Source organism: Danio rerio, chromosome 20 (assembly GCF_049306965.1).
Source record: "Danio rerio strain Tuebingen ecotype United States chromosome 20, GRCz12tu, whole genome shotgun sequence".
Classification (NCBI taxonomy): Eukaryota; Metazoa; Chordata; class Actinopteri; order Cypriniformes; family Danionidae; genus Danio; species Danio rerio.
The window spans coordinates 37,421,880-37,438,039 of NC_133195.1; the positions used below are offsets into that span (position 1 = coordinate 37,421,880).

Below are 16,160 nucleotides of genomic sequence, written 5' to 3' on the forward strand. Positions count from 1 at the left end.
TAAATATAAAAGATTAAATGTTTCTAAAAGAAAAGTCACACCTATGTTGGTTCTTGTCAGTTGTAAGTGGTTAGTGAGGTCAGCAGGAGGCGCTCAACTTGCGATCTGTGTAAGTCCTAATGCCCCAGAAGTGAAAGGGACTCTAGGCCAGGGGTCACCAATCCTAGTCCTGGAGGGCCGGTGTCCCTGCAGGGTTTAGCTCCAACTTACCTCAACACACCTGCCTGGATGTTTCAAGTATACCTAGTAAGACCTTGATTAGCTTGTTCAGGTGTGTTTAATTAGGGTTGGAGCTAAAATATGCAGGACACCGGCCCTCCAGGAACAAGTTTGGTGACCACTGCTCTAGGCTGTCAATGAGCTCCATCTTTTGGATGAGACGTTAAATCGAGGTCCTTATTCTCTGTGGTCATCAAAAATCCCATGGCACTTCTCGTAAAGAGTTGGTGTGTAACCAGTGTTTAATTCAGGGGTCACCAATCTCGGTCCTGGAGGGCCGGTGTCCCTACAGGGTTTTAGCTCCAACTTGCCTCAACACACCAGCCTGGATGTTTCAAGTATACCTAGTAAGACCTTGATTAGCTTGTTCAGGTGTGTTTGATTAGGGTTAAAATCTTCAGGACACCGGCGCTCCAGGAACAAGTTTGGTGACCACTGGCTTAATTTGTGAATTGCGAGGTCCCAGAACACAAGGTTCCTTCACAAATTAAGCCCTGAGTGTAAACCCTGTGCCCGGTTTTTCAAAAGTAATCCACTGGGATTTTGGATAAGGGATTGGATCAAATCTTGACAATGGGTTTTTCAAAAGAAAAAACGGATTACATAATCAGATTAGATCACGTAATCTAATCTTGGTTTTGATCCGGATCAAACCTTTACTTTGGGTTTTTCAGACATTTTTTGTAGGATCTGGATCACTTTGATCCAAAAAACATGAATTAAACTGATCCCACCAGAAGGGTGGATTTAGTGTGGATTTCATGCCCAAAATTAAATGAAAACTTAAAAAATGTATTAAATAATACTATATTTGGATCATGCAGTATCTTACGAGATATACTATTTATTCATAAATTTTTTATTTTATTTGTTCATCGGTCAGGCTATAGTGAGTATAGGCTTTAATGTATTCAGCCTATCAGTATAGGCCTACAGCAAAGTAGAAATAGCTTGACCTCATAAAACAATCCCCCAAAAAGCTGTCAAAACTGACCAAAAACAATACATTTTATTCTGTCAATAATTGATATATATATATATATATATATATATATATATATATATATATATATATATATATATATATATATATATATATATATATATATATATATTCATCACAATGGAAACTATTTTTGTTTTTAGAATATTTATTAGTGATGCATGCAACAATTACAGAATGACAAAAAAAAATGCAAAGAATGGCAATCACAGATTTTTTGAAATTACCTTTAACAATTGCAAAAAGAGACAGAAAGGGCAGAAGCACAGCTTCATCTGGCAGAGAACAACTGACTCTGACCAAACTGCAGCAAACCAAGACCAATGACTTGAGATTCGCCTCCTAAAGGCCACGCTCAGACAAGCTGCTCTCTCCACATCAGATGAGGAAGTCTGAACTTATTGTGGAGTTTTTGACATTAGGTCTTTTTTTATTTACATCTATATTTGAAACTTATTATAAATACCTCAATGTACAGTGTTTGTGTTGTAGGTCTCAGATAAGCGGACTGCTGGAAGAGGATGGGGTGGGGTTTTTATAGTTTTTCGTTTTTTTTTTTTTTTTAAATGTGTGTGTGTTTTCATTTCTAATAAAAATAAAGTTATATTGACCCCACACTGGCTATTCTACTTGTTGCTCTTTACATAGGCCTATCTATCCATCTACATTGTGATTGAGCACTGGTAATCCAGATTTAGTGATCCTGAAAAGTTCCTATTCGGATCAGACTGATCCAATCCAATGTTGCTTTGAAAAACTGGCTCAAAAAGTAAGCTGGATTACGTGATCACGGATCGCAAAAACAGGATTACTAAATCCGGATCAATTTGATCCAGATTAAACCTTTTGAAAAACCGGGCCCTGGTGTCCTGGGCAAATTCTCTCCATAGACCATCCACCTAATTGGCTCTCTCACTGTCTCTCCACTCCTCCTATGTGAGGTGAGCACACTGGCGCTGTTGTCCTGTGGGTGCCGTCGCATCAGCCAAGTGGACGCTGCACACTGGTGGTGGTGGTGAGGCCCTCTCCCTCATAATTGTGAAGCACTTTAGGGTGTATGGCCATACACGATAAATGCGCTACATAAATACACATCACATTACATTAATACAGACATGACAAAACGTCTGCCTTATACTTTGTTTGTTTGTTTTTTTTTCAAAACTAAACAAAAACTAAATAAAATCAATAAATAAACAAAGCAATTAATTAAAAACATAGAGAGTAGACAGTAAAAAGTAGAAAACTAGAAAGTCGCTAAATTTGATGACAAAATCCATAGATGCTTATATCATGGACAAAGTCCACAAACTGCACCGTTCGTGAAGCTGCTTTGGAAAGATAATTATTGTGAAAAACGCTATACAAGTGAACCTAAACAGAACAGAATTGAACAATATAGTTTATTAATAAAAGGAAAAGAAAAGTATAAATGAATGAATGAGTTTATTAATATATTTTACCAGAATTATTTACCAGAACTTAACAATAATTTAGCAGGCATGTTATACTATTAGTGTGTAATGTTTATTTTTAGCGTTTTAATAAAGTCAGACTATTCTAATTGAAGTCATTTGACCCATGAATCTATTAGAAGTGTGCTGAGGTCCTCTAGTGGTTGAAAATAATTGACTTAGAAACGTCCTTTCCGCGGTGTCGCCGATAGAGGGCGCGCTATGCGGAAGTGAAGAAATCCACCATTGACGGCCAGACTGAGGTTGCAGGAACCGCCAGTCTCGTTCAGCCCACTGGATTGTTAGATGGTATTGATGCAAAAGCGCTTAGTTTAACTTCAAACGGGGGAATCATTTACCATCATCATGTCAAAGAACACGGTGTCCGATCGTTTCAGGAAAGTGGACGTGGATGAGTACGACGAGAACAAGTTTGTGGACGAAGAAGAAGGAGGAGAAAACCAGCTGGGTCCAGATGAGGCAGAGGTGGATTCTCTCATCAGACAATATCCTTCTTTATTCAGCATGATCTGAAAAAAAATCTTGCTCTTCCAGAGGCACAAGCTCACATTAATATCAATGTGATCTATGCTTGAATAGATTGTAATTATGACTGAAACAGCGCGGCTATTTCAATATTTGAGCGTGCATTAATATATTAAATACATACAGCATACATTCAGCGTGCTTATTAATAGAAGCCAAGTAGATTTTGTATAGTTTGGAGCTAGTGTTACACGGCAACATGCACTGATTTACGTTCTTGCTGTATAATTCATGAGTTGCCTGATACACCAGCTGGCCTGCATGTTTCTGTACATCAAATACAAATCATGCTGAACTGTGCTAGAGTGTGTTATTGTGATCATTTACGATACTTTTTTCAGAGAAAGACGACGTTACTTGTTTTGGGAACTTAAAAGTCCTCTCTTCTTGAAGCAGTTAGATCACTGAAATGCCCAGACATGCCTTAACATTCCTGGCATTCGTCTAGTTAAAAGCGTTTTCCTGCAAAATGTGTAATGTGTTCCTTGCAGTACTGCTTATTATTTCCAGGCTGTCATTTATAACAGAAGCATTATTTTAGTATAAGGAAGTTGAATTCATGTCCTTATATGTCATTTTTGCAGGACCCAGGGCTAGTTCCTGTTTCTAATGTATAACCCCTCAGTGCAGCAAGTTCAATACCTTGTGTTTTTAGTATTGTAAAGTTTTTATTTTTGGCATACATGTTTTAACATTCAGCACTTTTCCTTAACTCCACTCTGCAAAGGGAACCTCATGGGTGCTCTACAGGCAGTATTAAAAAACCCACCAATCAATACAAAGAATCAAAACGTCAAGGTGAGTCATGCCAGCTTTTTGTTTCCCTAAAGAGTAAACAATTATTTTTCTTTGATTATATATAACAGAGGTGCCCAAATTAGAGTTCGTGTGCCAAAGTTGGCCCATTGTAACCTTTGATTTGGCCCACCATCCCATCCAAGAGGAGAGTGAGAATGATAAAGAGAGGGCAGACATGGGACAATAATCGGTTTCAAGGTATACTGCCGTATGAATAGTCAAGGTTTTAAAACCACCTAAATTTTCTACTATACCGTTCCTAAGGTATTTGTAACATTTTATTATTTAAGTTTTTTAAGACAATGTTATTTCCAGCAGAAAAGGTATCCAAAGATGTTTTTTAAATTATAAAGAAATCAGTGTTTTTGAATCAAATGAAGACAGAAGCCTGACATGTTTACTGCTACAAAATATTTAAAGTGTTTCTCAAAATAAAATTTACTGTGTTCAAAGAGAAAACAAGTTAAAGTTTTTTTCCCCCAGACATTAAAATAGAATATATTTTAGAAAAGTAAGCACAATACTGTGAAACCCTGATATTTTTATCCACGGTTCTCAAACCATCAGAAGACATGCAGAAGACATCAAAATCAAATCAAGGCAAAGACTAGTGTAATTCTGTTATAAATCAGATTGTTTTTACTTTAATAAGTATATATCATTATAAAATGTAAAAAAAATAGTATTAGTTAATATAAAGCAATATTTTCTAGTTCTTTTAAAACATTAAATAAATTAGGAATTTACCCATGGCAACTATATTTAACTTCAGTCTATGACCCTCAATCAAGTTTGGCCCTTCATAATAAAAAATGTGGGCCTTTATATATAATAATCATAATTGTTGTCATTTTCCACAATATTTGATGTTTTGGGGTTTTTATTAAACATATTTACTTCTTTGAAATGATACAAAAATATGAAATGCTTTTGTATTTGCTATATTAAAAAATGTTGTAAATAAAAGATTAAATGTTCCTAAAAGAGTAGTCACACCTGTGTTGTTTGTAGTAATTTCATCATTTGGTTCTCAATTGAACTTTATAGGTTGTAATATCTAAGAAGGTATTTTGTGCATTTGTCAGTTACAAAAATAACAACCTAAATTAGTATGAGAGTAACGTTTCCAGATTTTCTGAATTGTGTTTTGTAGGATCGAGCTGAAGGTCTGGTGCTGAAGGTGCTCAGCTCCTTTAAGAGTACTGACATAGAGAAAGGAGTTCAGTCTCTGGATAAAAATGGAGTGGACCTGCTCATGAAATACATCTACAAGGGGTTTGAGCGGCCGTCTGAAAACAGCAGCGCCGTTCTACTGCAGTGGCATGAAAAGGTAGACAAAAGCAGTCCATAAAAGTGAAGTGCATGTGCTTATCTAGGCATAATCATAAAAATTCGAATGTACTCATTATTTACTCTCCCTCAAGTGTTTCCAAACCTTTATCAGTTTCTTTCATCTGTTAAATACAAAAGAAGATCTGTAACAATTGGCATTTGAATATTAGGAAAAAGTATGGAAGTCAATGGTTACAGGTTTCCAACCTTCTTGAAACTAGCTTCTTCTGTGTTAAACAGAAGAAAGAAACTCTTAAAGGTTTGAAACAAGTAAAGGGTGAGTAAACGATGACAGAATCTTCATTTTTGGCTGAACTACCCTTTTAAATTCTCGCTATATTTGCTCTGTCTTCTTCTCAGGCTCTTTCTGCGGGTGGAGTGGGCTGCATCGTGAGGGTCTTAACAGCCAGAAAAACTGTGTAAACTGTATGCGGTTTGCACAATGCACTCAAAACAAAAACCCAGCAGTGAAAAAACCCCTGCTGAGACACTCAGAACAAAGCGATGACTTTCCACAGGGTACTCAAGACGACCTCTCATATGATTTCGATGCGTTTTCTGTCATATCACTCTTCACTCACTGTCAAAAACTCATAATCATGCCATCGGTTGTATGTCATACTTACAGTAGCTTCTCTCAGGAACACTTTTCTATGCTATTATGTATTGCATTCAGCAATCTGAATACAGTGGACTGGTTAGAGTTTTATAAAAGCCTTGCTTAAGTTTATTATAACCTTTGATTACTACTACTAATTTACTTAGTGAGAAACGGCCATGTAACCTCAGTTATTTCATTCTGCATCATGTGTGAATGGCTTGAAATGAACAGCCACACAGGGTGGTGGGTTTAACTGGCACCACGTCTGTCCGCATCAACAGTCGGATTATGAATAATACTCTCTGGTGCATTAAACCTTCCCATCACTGATCCCTTCTTGTTTGTTCTAAATCGCAGGACTTTATGCCATAGTAGTATTTTTTTTTCCATAGCCAAAGCGCATTATCTCCTATACTCATATAAGTCACATCTCCGATCTTACTGTACTGTGCTTCATCTGAAACAGCTGTTTGATTTCTTGGCTAATCGTGACTTTCACTAATGCTGTTATAAAGTATTAATGTCCTGTCTTAATGTATCTGTGTCAGCATTCCAAAGCACTTAATGCCGTGGACCATTGCTATTGTATGTGTGTCCGAATGTATACGTCTGTATGGATGCGTTTGGAAGCCAATCATGTTGAATACTATTACTGCCTCAAAGCAGATCAGCATTGATCCAGTCTAATCTGAGACGTAATGTCTGATCACAGGGACCTGCCTTCACAATGCAGTAATACAGAACGCAAACACTCAATAATAAACCAAACCGGTATGATGACTGCCTTACAAAAATATTCCTTTTTTTATGTTTGTGCTTTTGTGATCGAATAATAAAATATTCAATATATATATATATACACACCTAAAGACCTGACTTTTGTGTTTCAGTATGTAATGTGTTTGAGATTCATTGGGAGTTTTTGTAAATATTGTATGTTGTAATACATAGTAGCCAATAAGTTTTTTTTGTTTTGTTTTTTTTTTACAAAGGGTTGTTCGAAACTATTTTCTCTGGTACTTGAAATAAAAGATGAAATAGTATTTAGCCTATTTCCAGTATACATTACATGACTAATCAGAAGTTTGAGCCTTTTTTTAAACATACTAAACGTTATAAAATAGTAATACAGTTAAAATGGTATGGTTTTGAAATATAAATACACTTTCTAATAACATATTGTACTTTAATATATTTTAAAATCTATAACTTATTCCTGTGAAGCAGTAATTATTCCAAGTTTTCAGTGTCTTATGATTTTTCAGAATTGAATATACTACATTTTAGTACTATTATTTTTATACATCTATACTAACTGGAACTATCTGTGCATTTCAATGGAAACAATGCACACCCTCCAGGCAATCAGAATCACAAACAGACCATGAAGTAATACTTTTTGTACAGTACTTGTTATAATTTGAATTTATGTAATAATTTATGTCTATATTGTCTAATTAAATCCATCATTGATAAATATACACTCACCGACCACTTTATTAGGTACACCTTACTAGTACTGAGTTGAAACCCCTTTTGCCTTCAGAACTGCCTTAATCCTTTGTGGCTTAGATTTAACAAGGTACTGGAAATATTCCTCAGAGATTTTGATCCATATTGACATGATAGCAGCACGCAGTTGCAACACATTTGTCGATGTACATCAATGATTTGAATCTCCTGTTTCACCACATCACAAATGTGCTCTAATGGATTGGTATCTTGTGACTGTGGAGGCCATTTGAGTACAGGGAATTCATTGTCATGTTCAAGAAACCAGTCTGAGATGATTCACATTTTATGACATGACGCATTATCCTGCTAGAAGTAGCCATCAGAAGATGGGTACACTGTGGTGGACATGATGCTCAATTGGTACTAATTAGCCCAAAGTGTGCAGAGAAAATATCACCCACACCATTACACCACCACCACCAGCCTGAACCAGTGATACAAGACAGGATGGATCCATGCTTTCAAGTTGATGATGCCAAATTCTGACCCTACCATCCGAATGTCGCAGCAGAAATCGAGACATCAGACCAGGCAACGTTTTTCCAATCATCTACTGTCCAATTTTGGTGAGTCTGTGTGAATTGTAGCCTTCAGAGATGCTCTTCTGCATACCTTGGTTGTGGCGATTGGTTATTTGAGTTACTGTTGTCTTTCTATCAGCTCGAACCAGTCTGGCCATTCTCCTCTGACCTCTGGCATCAACAAGGCATTTGCGCTTAAACAACTGCTGCTTACTCCATATTTTCTCTTTCTTCGGACCATTCTCTGTAAATCCTAGAGATGGTTGTGCGTGAAAATCCCAGTAGATCAGCAGTTCCTTAAATACTCAGACAAGCCCCTCTGACATTACCAAACAATGCCACTTTCAAGGTCACTTTTGTCTTCACAACATCACCTTTCTTCCCCATTCTGATGCTCAGTTTGAACTGCAGCAGATCATCTTGACCATGTCTACAAGCCTAAATACATTGAGTTGCTGCCCTATATGATTGGCTGAATAGAAATTTGTTAATATATCAAAACTAACTATAGAAGTTAATATAACAAAAATGAACGTATTGTACATTTTATTGCTTTTTTTAAAAAAGGGATTACAACATCATATTACAAATAAAACCCAAATGCTTATATACATATCATGAAAATAGAATACACCTTGATTACTGAACAAAGTAAAACACAAAACAACAGATCAAATGCGTATGAACCTGTGATGCTAATGAGACATTGCTATTATCTGCATAACTACTGATTGTCAAAACACATTTGGAGTAAAGGTAGTGCTTACCTGAGGTGGACGTTCTTGTCATGTCATGTGGCTCAAACCTCATCATCATGTTGCAAAGCACAAATTAAAAGCAACACATCTTCCTCATCTCATTTCATAGAAAGCAATGGAGGGAATTGAGTCTCTTCCATATATTCAAGCAATTCCCAATAAGTTAATAGGTAGACGTAAATGCAGTCGTATTTTAGAACACCACCCACTGTCCTGATGCACATTCAGATGGAGGGTTCTTGTATGTATCTGTTAACCTGCGGGCTTACAACTGCTTTCACGTGAAGTCTGTCTGGATTGAGCTCTCCAGTGAGAACAGCTATGTTTATCTGCAAGATGCTGATAATTCCTAGGCCTTAAAAGACATTATCTTCAAGTGGCGGATCAGCACTCAAACACACACTCTCAGGACACACTTCTCAGTCATGCATGTACAAAAACTGCACTTTTCTCAGAGGTTGCGCTATATAAGGTTGTATCCGGATGGACTATGTTGAAAGTTTTCCAACATTCTCTGTTTTGATATTTCAGCAATACAAACTTTTTCATTTTGTGTTTACTTAAGTTTGCATTTTTACTGCATCTTTATCATAATTGCATTCTTGTGATGTAGGTTTCAATGTATAGCCAGCAGTGGATAAACAAGTTCGACGTGCATTCTTCCACCTCAATATTCCCTTTGTGCATTGCTGATGTATGCATACTGTCTGCTGGGACACAAAATCCATCCACTGACCCTCCTGAAAATCACATTGGAAATTAAATGGACGGTCACGCTAAAGTTTAGGGCTTTAAGTCTTACTTTTTTGGCCTTTACTGTTCATAATGTGAAAGATACACACAAACTAGTCACATGATTTAATGATCAACATGATTCCGCTAGCATACATTTGCAATCTGTTGTTTTTCTATCCAAATCATCTCTTGCATCTCTTTCCTGGTTCATATTAACAGATGTAGTTGAATTTTTTAGTTTGACTTTTAGGACACCACCATTAACATGTCTGAAAGTGTTCGTAAACCATTAAATGATGGATTCATAGCGCAACCTCTGAGCAGTCCCTCTCTTCTTAGGCTGTGGGCGTAATAAAGTGCTCAGTAGGGATAGGCTGAGACAGCGATGTAGACGATGAAGGTGGTCTGGTACTCTATTCCTCCGTCGGCGCTGTAAGACAGAGCTCGCACTTTCATGCGGTATGTGTGAGGCTCGCGCAGTGGCCGGGTGGTGAACAGAACACCTTTGAGGTTTTCATCCCGGAGGGCGAAGGGCAGAGTCGTGTCTTCGTCGACCACTAAAAAGGAAGTGCGCGGGTGGACGACTCCATCCTGGGTGTAGGCAACCAATCGGATCAGGTCCTGATTGGCGGCGATGCCGAAGGGCAAGGACAGCAGCTTGTACTCCAGTGCATATGGGCTCAGGGCACACTCCAGGTCATTAGGCGGGCAATTCTTCAAGCAGAACCTACAACGAAGTTGAGATCTTGATTTTGAACAATCAGCTAACTAAAAGTAGGCAATTTGAAAGAATGGAGTGTCCGTCTCACCCTGTGGCAGGATCTCTCTGATAATTGGGTGGGCAAGGTGTGTCGATACACTGGTAACTCCCTCTCATGTTGAAACACATCCTGTTTGCACCACACTGAATGTTCTGCTCTAGGCATTCATCTATGTCTGTCCATAGGCAAAAGTGAGCAATGCAAAATGATTTTCCTTATTTTTGTTTGTTACAGGTCACACTCTGGTTAGGTTAGCACATATATGATGTAGTTTTTTATTGTACATCTTAATTGTTTTACCTTGGCAGGTTTTTCCGTTGGTCATAAGCCGATAGCCGCTGGGACACAAACACCTATGGCTGCCTGGAGTGTTCATACACTCGTGCTGACATGTATCCCTCTGTTCACACTCATTAATATCTACAAACACAAAATGGGGAATAATTAATAGCTTATATTTTTTTGTAAATGGTAAAATATTAAAAATGTTTCAGAATTAAACATTAATCAATTTCACCATTCATCACTATTATGTCTGAAGGGCTTATAGAAAATATATAAGTTCATCTAATATAACAAATTATAGCTATTTCTATGTTGCTTGAAGGTCTTAAAGGGACAAATGAGATGGAATACTCTTTTATGTACTCACAAAACAGTTAGGTTTACCAAAAGTAAGATGGTTTTAATTCGTTGCAAATGTTTTGAGTTCCAATATTGTGTATTTTATCACAAAGACTTGCATTTACTTACATAGTTTCTCAGAGCAATACAGGTTTTGAATAGAAATAAAAAATTTCTAAGGGGGGACCAATGCAAAACTTTTTGCAACCAGACATTTCTAAAAAAAATATATTTTATGTTTTCATTACAGGAAAAAATGATTAGGGATCATTTCCCTCCTTAAAAAATTATTAGTTTTTGGTATCATTTTATTTTGATGGTCCCTTTACTCATTTTGTTGAGTTTAAGTTACATTGCATCTACTGTACATGTCAACTAATTCTCACATGATTATAAGTAGACTGTTGAGGTTGATCAAATTAACATGTATCCTGTCACATTTGCCGTGCAAAATCAGTGAAAAGTTAAATGCGTGCTTATGTGTGTGCGTGAACTTTGTAATGACATTGTCTGTCAGTTATTGTTGCAGAATTAAATCCACAACAAATACATCAAATAATCATTGGGAAAGTCCAATACTAAAGTTTTTTTTTTTTTACAAACGTTAAGTGAGATCTGCTGTCTTCATGTCTGTCACTGTGCTGTTTATCTGACACAGCTGACGCAGAGATTGAGGCACACTGTGACACGTGGGAACAGTGGGCGGAGAGAACTAGCATTAAAGGCAAAGGCCACAAAAACAGCTACATTGTGTGCAATATTGTGAAAGGTATAATAAATAAGCTGATAAGTGTTTTGAACTGAAACTTTACAGCCACATTCTGGAGACACAAAAGATTTATCTTAAATCTTGAAAAAAGGGTAAAATAGGTGCCCTTTAAGAAGACAGTCTACTAATACTCAAATGAGAAGTAATTGGCATGTAGTTGCAAATCAACAAAATGTGCAATAGGGACCATCAAATAAAAGTGTTACCTAGTTTTTTACTGACAGTATTGTAATGATTGACTTCTTTCTTTTAAAATTATTCAATATGAGTGAGATACTTTATAAAAACTGCTTTAAAATACTTTTTTATACAATATTATAATAAAAAAACATAATGAGTCTTGATCTCAAAAACATAATGAGTTTTTATTTTTGGATGAACTATTCCGTTAAGACAGAAGTCTCAAACTCAATTCCCGGAGGGCTTCAGCTCTGCACAGTTTTGCTCCAACCCTAATTAAACACAGCGGATCCAACTAATGAAGGTGTTCATGACTCTTTTGAACACCTCAATTATTTGGATCAGCTGTGTTTGATCAGCGTTGGAGAAAACCGTGCAGAGCTGCAGCCCTCCGGGAATTAAGTTTGAAAACTATGATTTAAGACATTTGATTATTAGTTTTCGGTGAAAAAGAAGACTCAACTAATTTTAAGAGTGCCTTACATACAGTATACATAACACATGAGATGAAACCCACACTCAGTTACAGATTAACCATGTGTAATTACCTAAGCAATGGCCATTTTTGGTCTTAAAACCATGAGGACAGATATAAGTACTCCTACGATTGCGTGAAGGGGCACTGTTGGGTCTGTTGGCCACATGACGCCCCCCATTGGGTACATATGAGTGGTAACTCTGGGATGTCAGGCTATGGTATCGCTGCAGGTAGGAGCTCCGATCAGAGGAGGACTGGGATGTTCTGTACCCATATGAGAAAGTCTCATAGCTGGGCAAGCGCTCTAGTCCAGCACAGGACTTGCCATCGCCCAACAGGTGGAGCCCCGGTGGGCACAGGCACTTGTAGCTGCCAGGGCTGTTCACGCACTGATAGGCACAGGGCACCGGTACCAGCTCACACTCGTTTATATCTGCTCTCACAGCAAGACCAGCACAGAGAAAGAGAAATCGGGGAAAAGAAAGGAAAAAGAGTGAAAATGAAAACAAAACAGATGAAAGGAAGGGTGAGAAAATATACTGGATGAGTAGCTATCTGTCAAAAGCATTCTTATGTAAAAAAATATTACTGTCTGAGTTTATTTTTTATTACTTGTTCATGAACAGATTTATTTGTATTGCAGCATTCAAGTGCCCCGTTATGCTTTCTACATATTAACTTTGATGTAGAGTATGAAAATTGTCTTCAAAGTGTCAAAGAATGAAAGTTACTGTAAGAAGGTTGCTGGTTGGAGTCCCGGCTGGGTCAGTTGTCGTTTCAGTGTGGAATTTGCATGTTTTTCCTGTGTTCTCATGGGTTTCCTCCAGGTGCTCTGGTTTCCCCCACAGTCCAAAGACATGCACAATAGGTATGTTGAATGAACTAAATTTGGCCATAGTGTCTGAGTCTGTGTGTAAATGTGCAAGTGTATGGGTGTTTCCCAGTACTGTGTTGGAGCTGGAAGGGCATCCGCTGCATAAAACATGCCGGAATAGTTGGCAGTTCATTCCGCTCTGGCACTTCCAGATATATAATGAATTAAGCCGAAGAAAAATAAATGAATGAAAAGTTATTGTCTCCCAGAACTACAGCCCTGTTTTTGAGCCTGAGCCCGTCAGGGCCTGACTTTTTTATGCCCCTAGGGCCAATTTTCACGTCATAGCTAGCACGCATATTGGGCTTCAGGGCTACTTTAAAAAAAAACGTAAAAAAAACGTTTAATGAGATCTAGTGCGTGCGGTCCAGAAGCACCAGTGATGCCTTGCACATAGAGAATTCCAGCCACATGCAATAGAGAAAAATTGCCAGAGGCGAACTTAAAACTGTGAAAAACGCTAGAGAAAAGGCAAACTTCTGGTCAACGTCTCAAAAAGTGACAACTTTAAATGATTATGCACAATGCACCAAGTTTGAATAAATGTATCAATGTCATTTAAAAAAAAACTTAAACTCTCATCTAAAAAAAAAAAAGCCCCAAACAACTTTAAACTATTCTGATAATAAAATGAAACAAAACAACTTTCTATTAAATATTGTTTATTTAAAAAACATTAAAAAATGTTTTTTTTATGGTTATACATAATAAGATGTTTGGCAGAAAAAAGGCAGGCTTTGGGTCGGACTTGGTCCAAACATTTTCATAAGCTGTTGGACAAGTGCAGGGCAGATTTAAAATAAGCATTGTTTGAGCTTGGATGCATGTAAACCCATTGCAGGATATCACCAAAACAAATCTTTAAAGTAGCATCACTGGGGTCCTTCAGACAACTTACTGCCTAATTATCAATGCTGAACCCCAACAGAAACAACTGTATAGCAGAAAAAAACATTAAATGCCTTTAAAGGGCATCCAAAAAAAAAGTCAAAGCAAAGCACAGCACTTCTGGGGAGAAACTCAAGCTGAGAGGTCAAAGTTCAAAGAAGAAAGACAGAGATGAAGAAGAACATCGAAGGAGTCTTGCTGGCCTTGCTGAGAAAATGAACCTACTTACAGATGTAATACGTCATGCGCCCAACCTCGCTGATAAATACTACAGTGACTCAGAAAGACTTGGATCCTTAATTTGGTTACAGTATCAGTCACCATGCCCTTCTTTGTGTTAAGGTTTTAGGTTGGTTAGATTAAAAGCACTGAGGCAACGTAAGCAAGCTGTGTGAAAGGAAGTGACATCATAGGTTCAGAAAGCTGTTTAGATGAGGGATGGTTCACAAAAATGAATGGTAGTGAAACAATGAAAGAATGGGATGCAGGTTGGCGTTTGGCGGGAGAGCAGCCATAAATGTTGGGTTTTCAAGAAAGGACAAGAGTTTTTGGTTTTTTGAGGATTTAGAGTACGTACCAAGGCAGGGACGTCCCACACCCTGAGAACGGTACCCTCTCGGACAGGTGCAGTGGTAACTACCTCTGGTGTTTTCACAGATCTGATTATACCTGCACTGATGTGTGCCGTCATGGCACTCATCAATGTCTGCAAGCAGATAAAAAAATGTATTAGTTTTTGATTAAATTCTCATTTTGTAGCAATAAATGTTATCGATAACGATAAAATATATAAAAAAAAAATTTCACAATTTTTAAAAATGTTTTTACATGCATGTATAATAAAATACAATGTCTATCAGAATATTTTATTCATATAGAATATATTAAGTGTATTCTCAAATAAGATAAATATTATAATAAAAATATATATTGGGCATCACAATTAGGGCTGAACAATATATTGTATAAGAAATTCATAAATATTCGTATTTTTTATTATTATTTATACAATGATGACCGTGTTTTTTACATATGATTGTTCAATTTCTGTACTTGAATATTCCACACAATAGCTTTATTTATTTATTTATTTATTTATTTATTTATTTATTTATTTATTTATTTATTTATTTATTTATCACTTATCCTAGTCAATCTAAATGAATGAAATCTTTCCATATAAATTTATTTAAATCCTCTGGAGAGATTATATTCATATCACAATATATATTGCAGCAAAACAAAATATTGCAATGTTAGATTTTTTCCAATATCGTGCAGCCCTAATCACAATAGCCCTCTTCCACAAACAGAAGCAACAAACCTATGCATGTGCCATTGCCTCCTTTAGTCATGCCAGTAGGGCAGAGGTCAATGCAAGTGTATCCACCACGTGTGTTTTTACACTGCTGATCTGAGCGACACACTCTCTGTTTGCATTCATTTATGTCTGAGGAGAAAGAAGCAGCAATTAAAGTGGTCAGTAAATCTATGCAACCGTGCAATTAAAGCCTGGAGACAGGTTTATAACATACCAATACAGCGCCGATTCCTGAGTTGGTACCCCGGCTCACAAGCACAGCGGAAGCTGCCAATGGTGTTTAGACAGTGCTGATGGCAGGGGTTCGATTCCTGACACTCGTTTACATCTGGAAAAACAGAGTCACATATATATATATATATATATATATATATATATATATATAAGGGATGTAACGGTATCAGGATTTCACGGTACGGTAATACCTCGGTATGAATGTCACGGTACGGTATTTATTGAATCATTTACAGGAAAAAACAAAACTTATGAAAATACTCCAAAAAAGTGCCAAAAGTGTCAATGACATACAAATTAGTCATCTATCTGTAAGCTTTGAAACAGGAACTTCAATTTTAATAACAAAAAATATTAAACCATGTAAAAAAATTAAGTTTCAATTTAGTAGTGTTGAAAACTCACCTCATTCGACATTTAATCACTCACTCACTTAGATAGAGATGGCTTAAAGGAAAATTATCATATAAATATAATCTGGTAAAAGCTGGTATCTCTGGGTATTTACAATGTCCCCTGCAACAGAAAAAACCCCTCTCATTTGGGACT

At 36.9% G+C, this 16,160-nt stretch overlaps 2 protein-coding genes across 6 annotated transcripts in view; one reads left to right on the forward strand and one right to left on the reverse strand.

The window, feature by feature from the left end:
• Positions 1–2,895: 2,895 nt before the first annotated feature.
• On the forward strand, positions 2,896–6,822 carry arpc5b (actin related protein 2/3 complex, subunit 5B). 2 transcript variants are annotated; one of them, NM_201509.1, is given in 4 exon segments: positions 2,896–3,182; positions 3,948–4,020; positions 5,174–5,350; positions 5,713–6,822. In NM_201509.1, coding segments are annotated over 4 exon segments (453 nt in total). In that variant the 5' UTR covers positions 2,896–3,042; the 3' UTR covers positions 5,776–6,822.
• A 1,696-nt stretch (positions 6,823–8,518) lies between these two features.
• hmcn1 (hemicentin 1) overlaps positions 8,519–16,160 on the reverse strand; it is a 172,146-nt gene continuing 164,504 nt past the window's right edge. For 3 of the 4 annotated variants that reach the window (XM_073932713.1, XM_005160720.5, XM_068215478.1), the window contains 7 exons: positions 15,592–15,705; positions 15,381–15,506; positions 14,634–14,762; positions 12,365–12,727; positions 10,544–10,663; positions 10,292–10,418; positions 8,519–10,209 (listed from right to left, as the gene is read on the reverse strand). In XM_073932713.1, the coding sequence (XP_073788814.1) occupies positions 9,843–10,209; positions 10,292–10,418; positions 10,544–10,663; positions 12,365–12,727; positions 14,634–14,762; positions 15,381–15,506; positions 15,592–15,705 (1,346 nt within the window). In that variant the 3' untranslated portion in view covers positions 8,519–9,842. 4 annotated transcript variants of the gene reach the window in all.

Bases quoted from the DNA above. Each gene is read 5' to 3' on its own strand.
- arpc5b (XM_068215400.2), top strand. From the start codon at position 3,043: ATGTCAAAGAACACGGTGTCCGATCGTTTCAGGAAAGTGGACGTGGAT. The intron at 3,182-3,946 runs AATATCCTTCTT...CTCCACTCTGCA, and splicing joins GGTGGATTCTCTCATCAGAC to AAGGGAACCTCATGGGTGCT. The intron at 5,351-5,712 runs GTAGACAAAAGC...TCTTCTTCTCAG, and splicing joins TACTGCAGTGGCATGAAAAG to GCTCTTTCTGCGGGTGGAGT.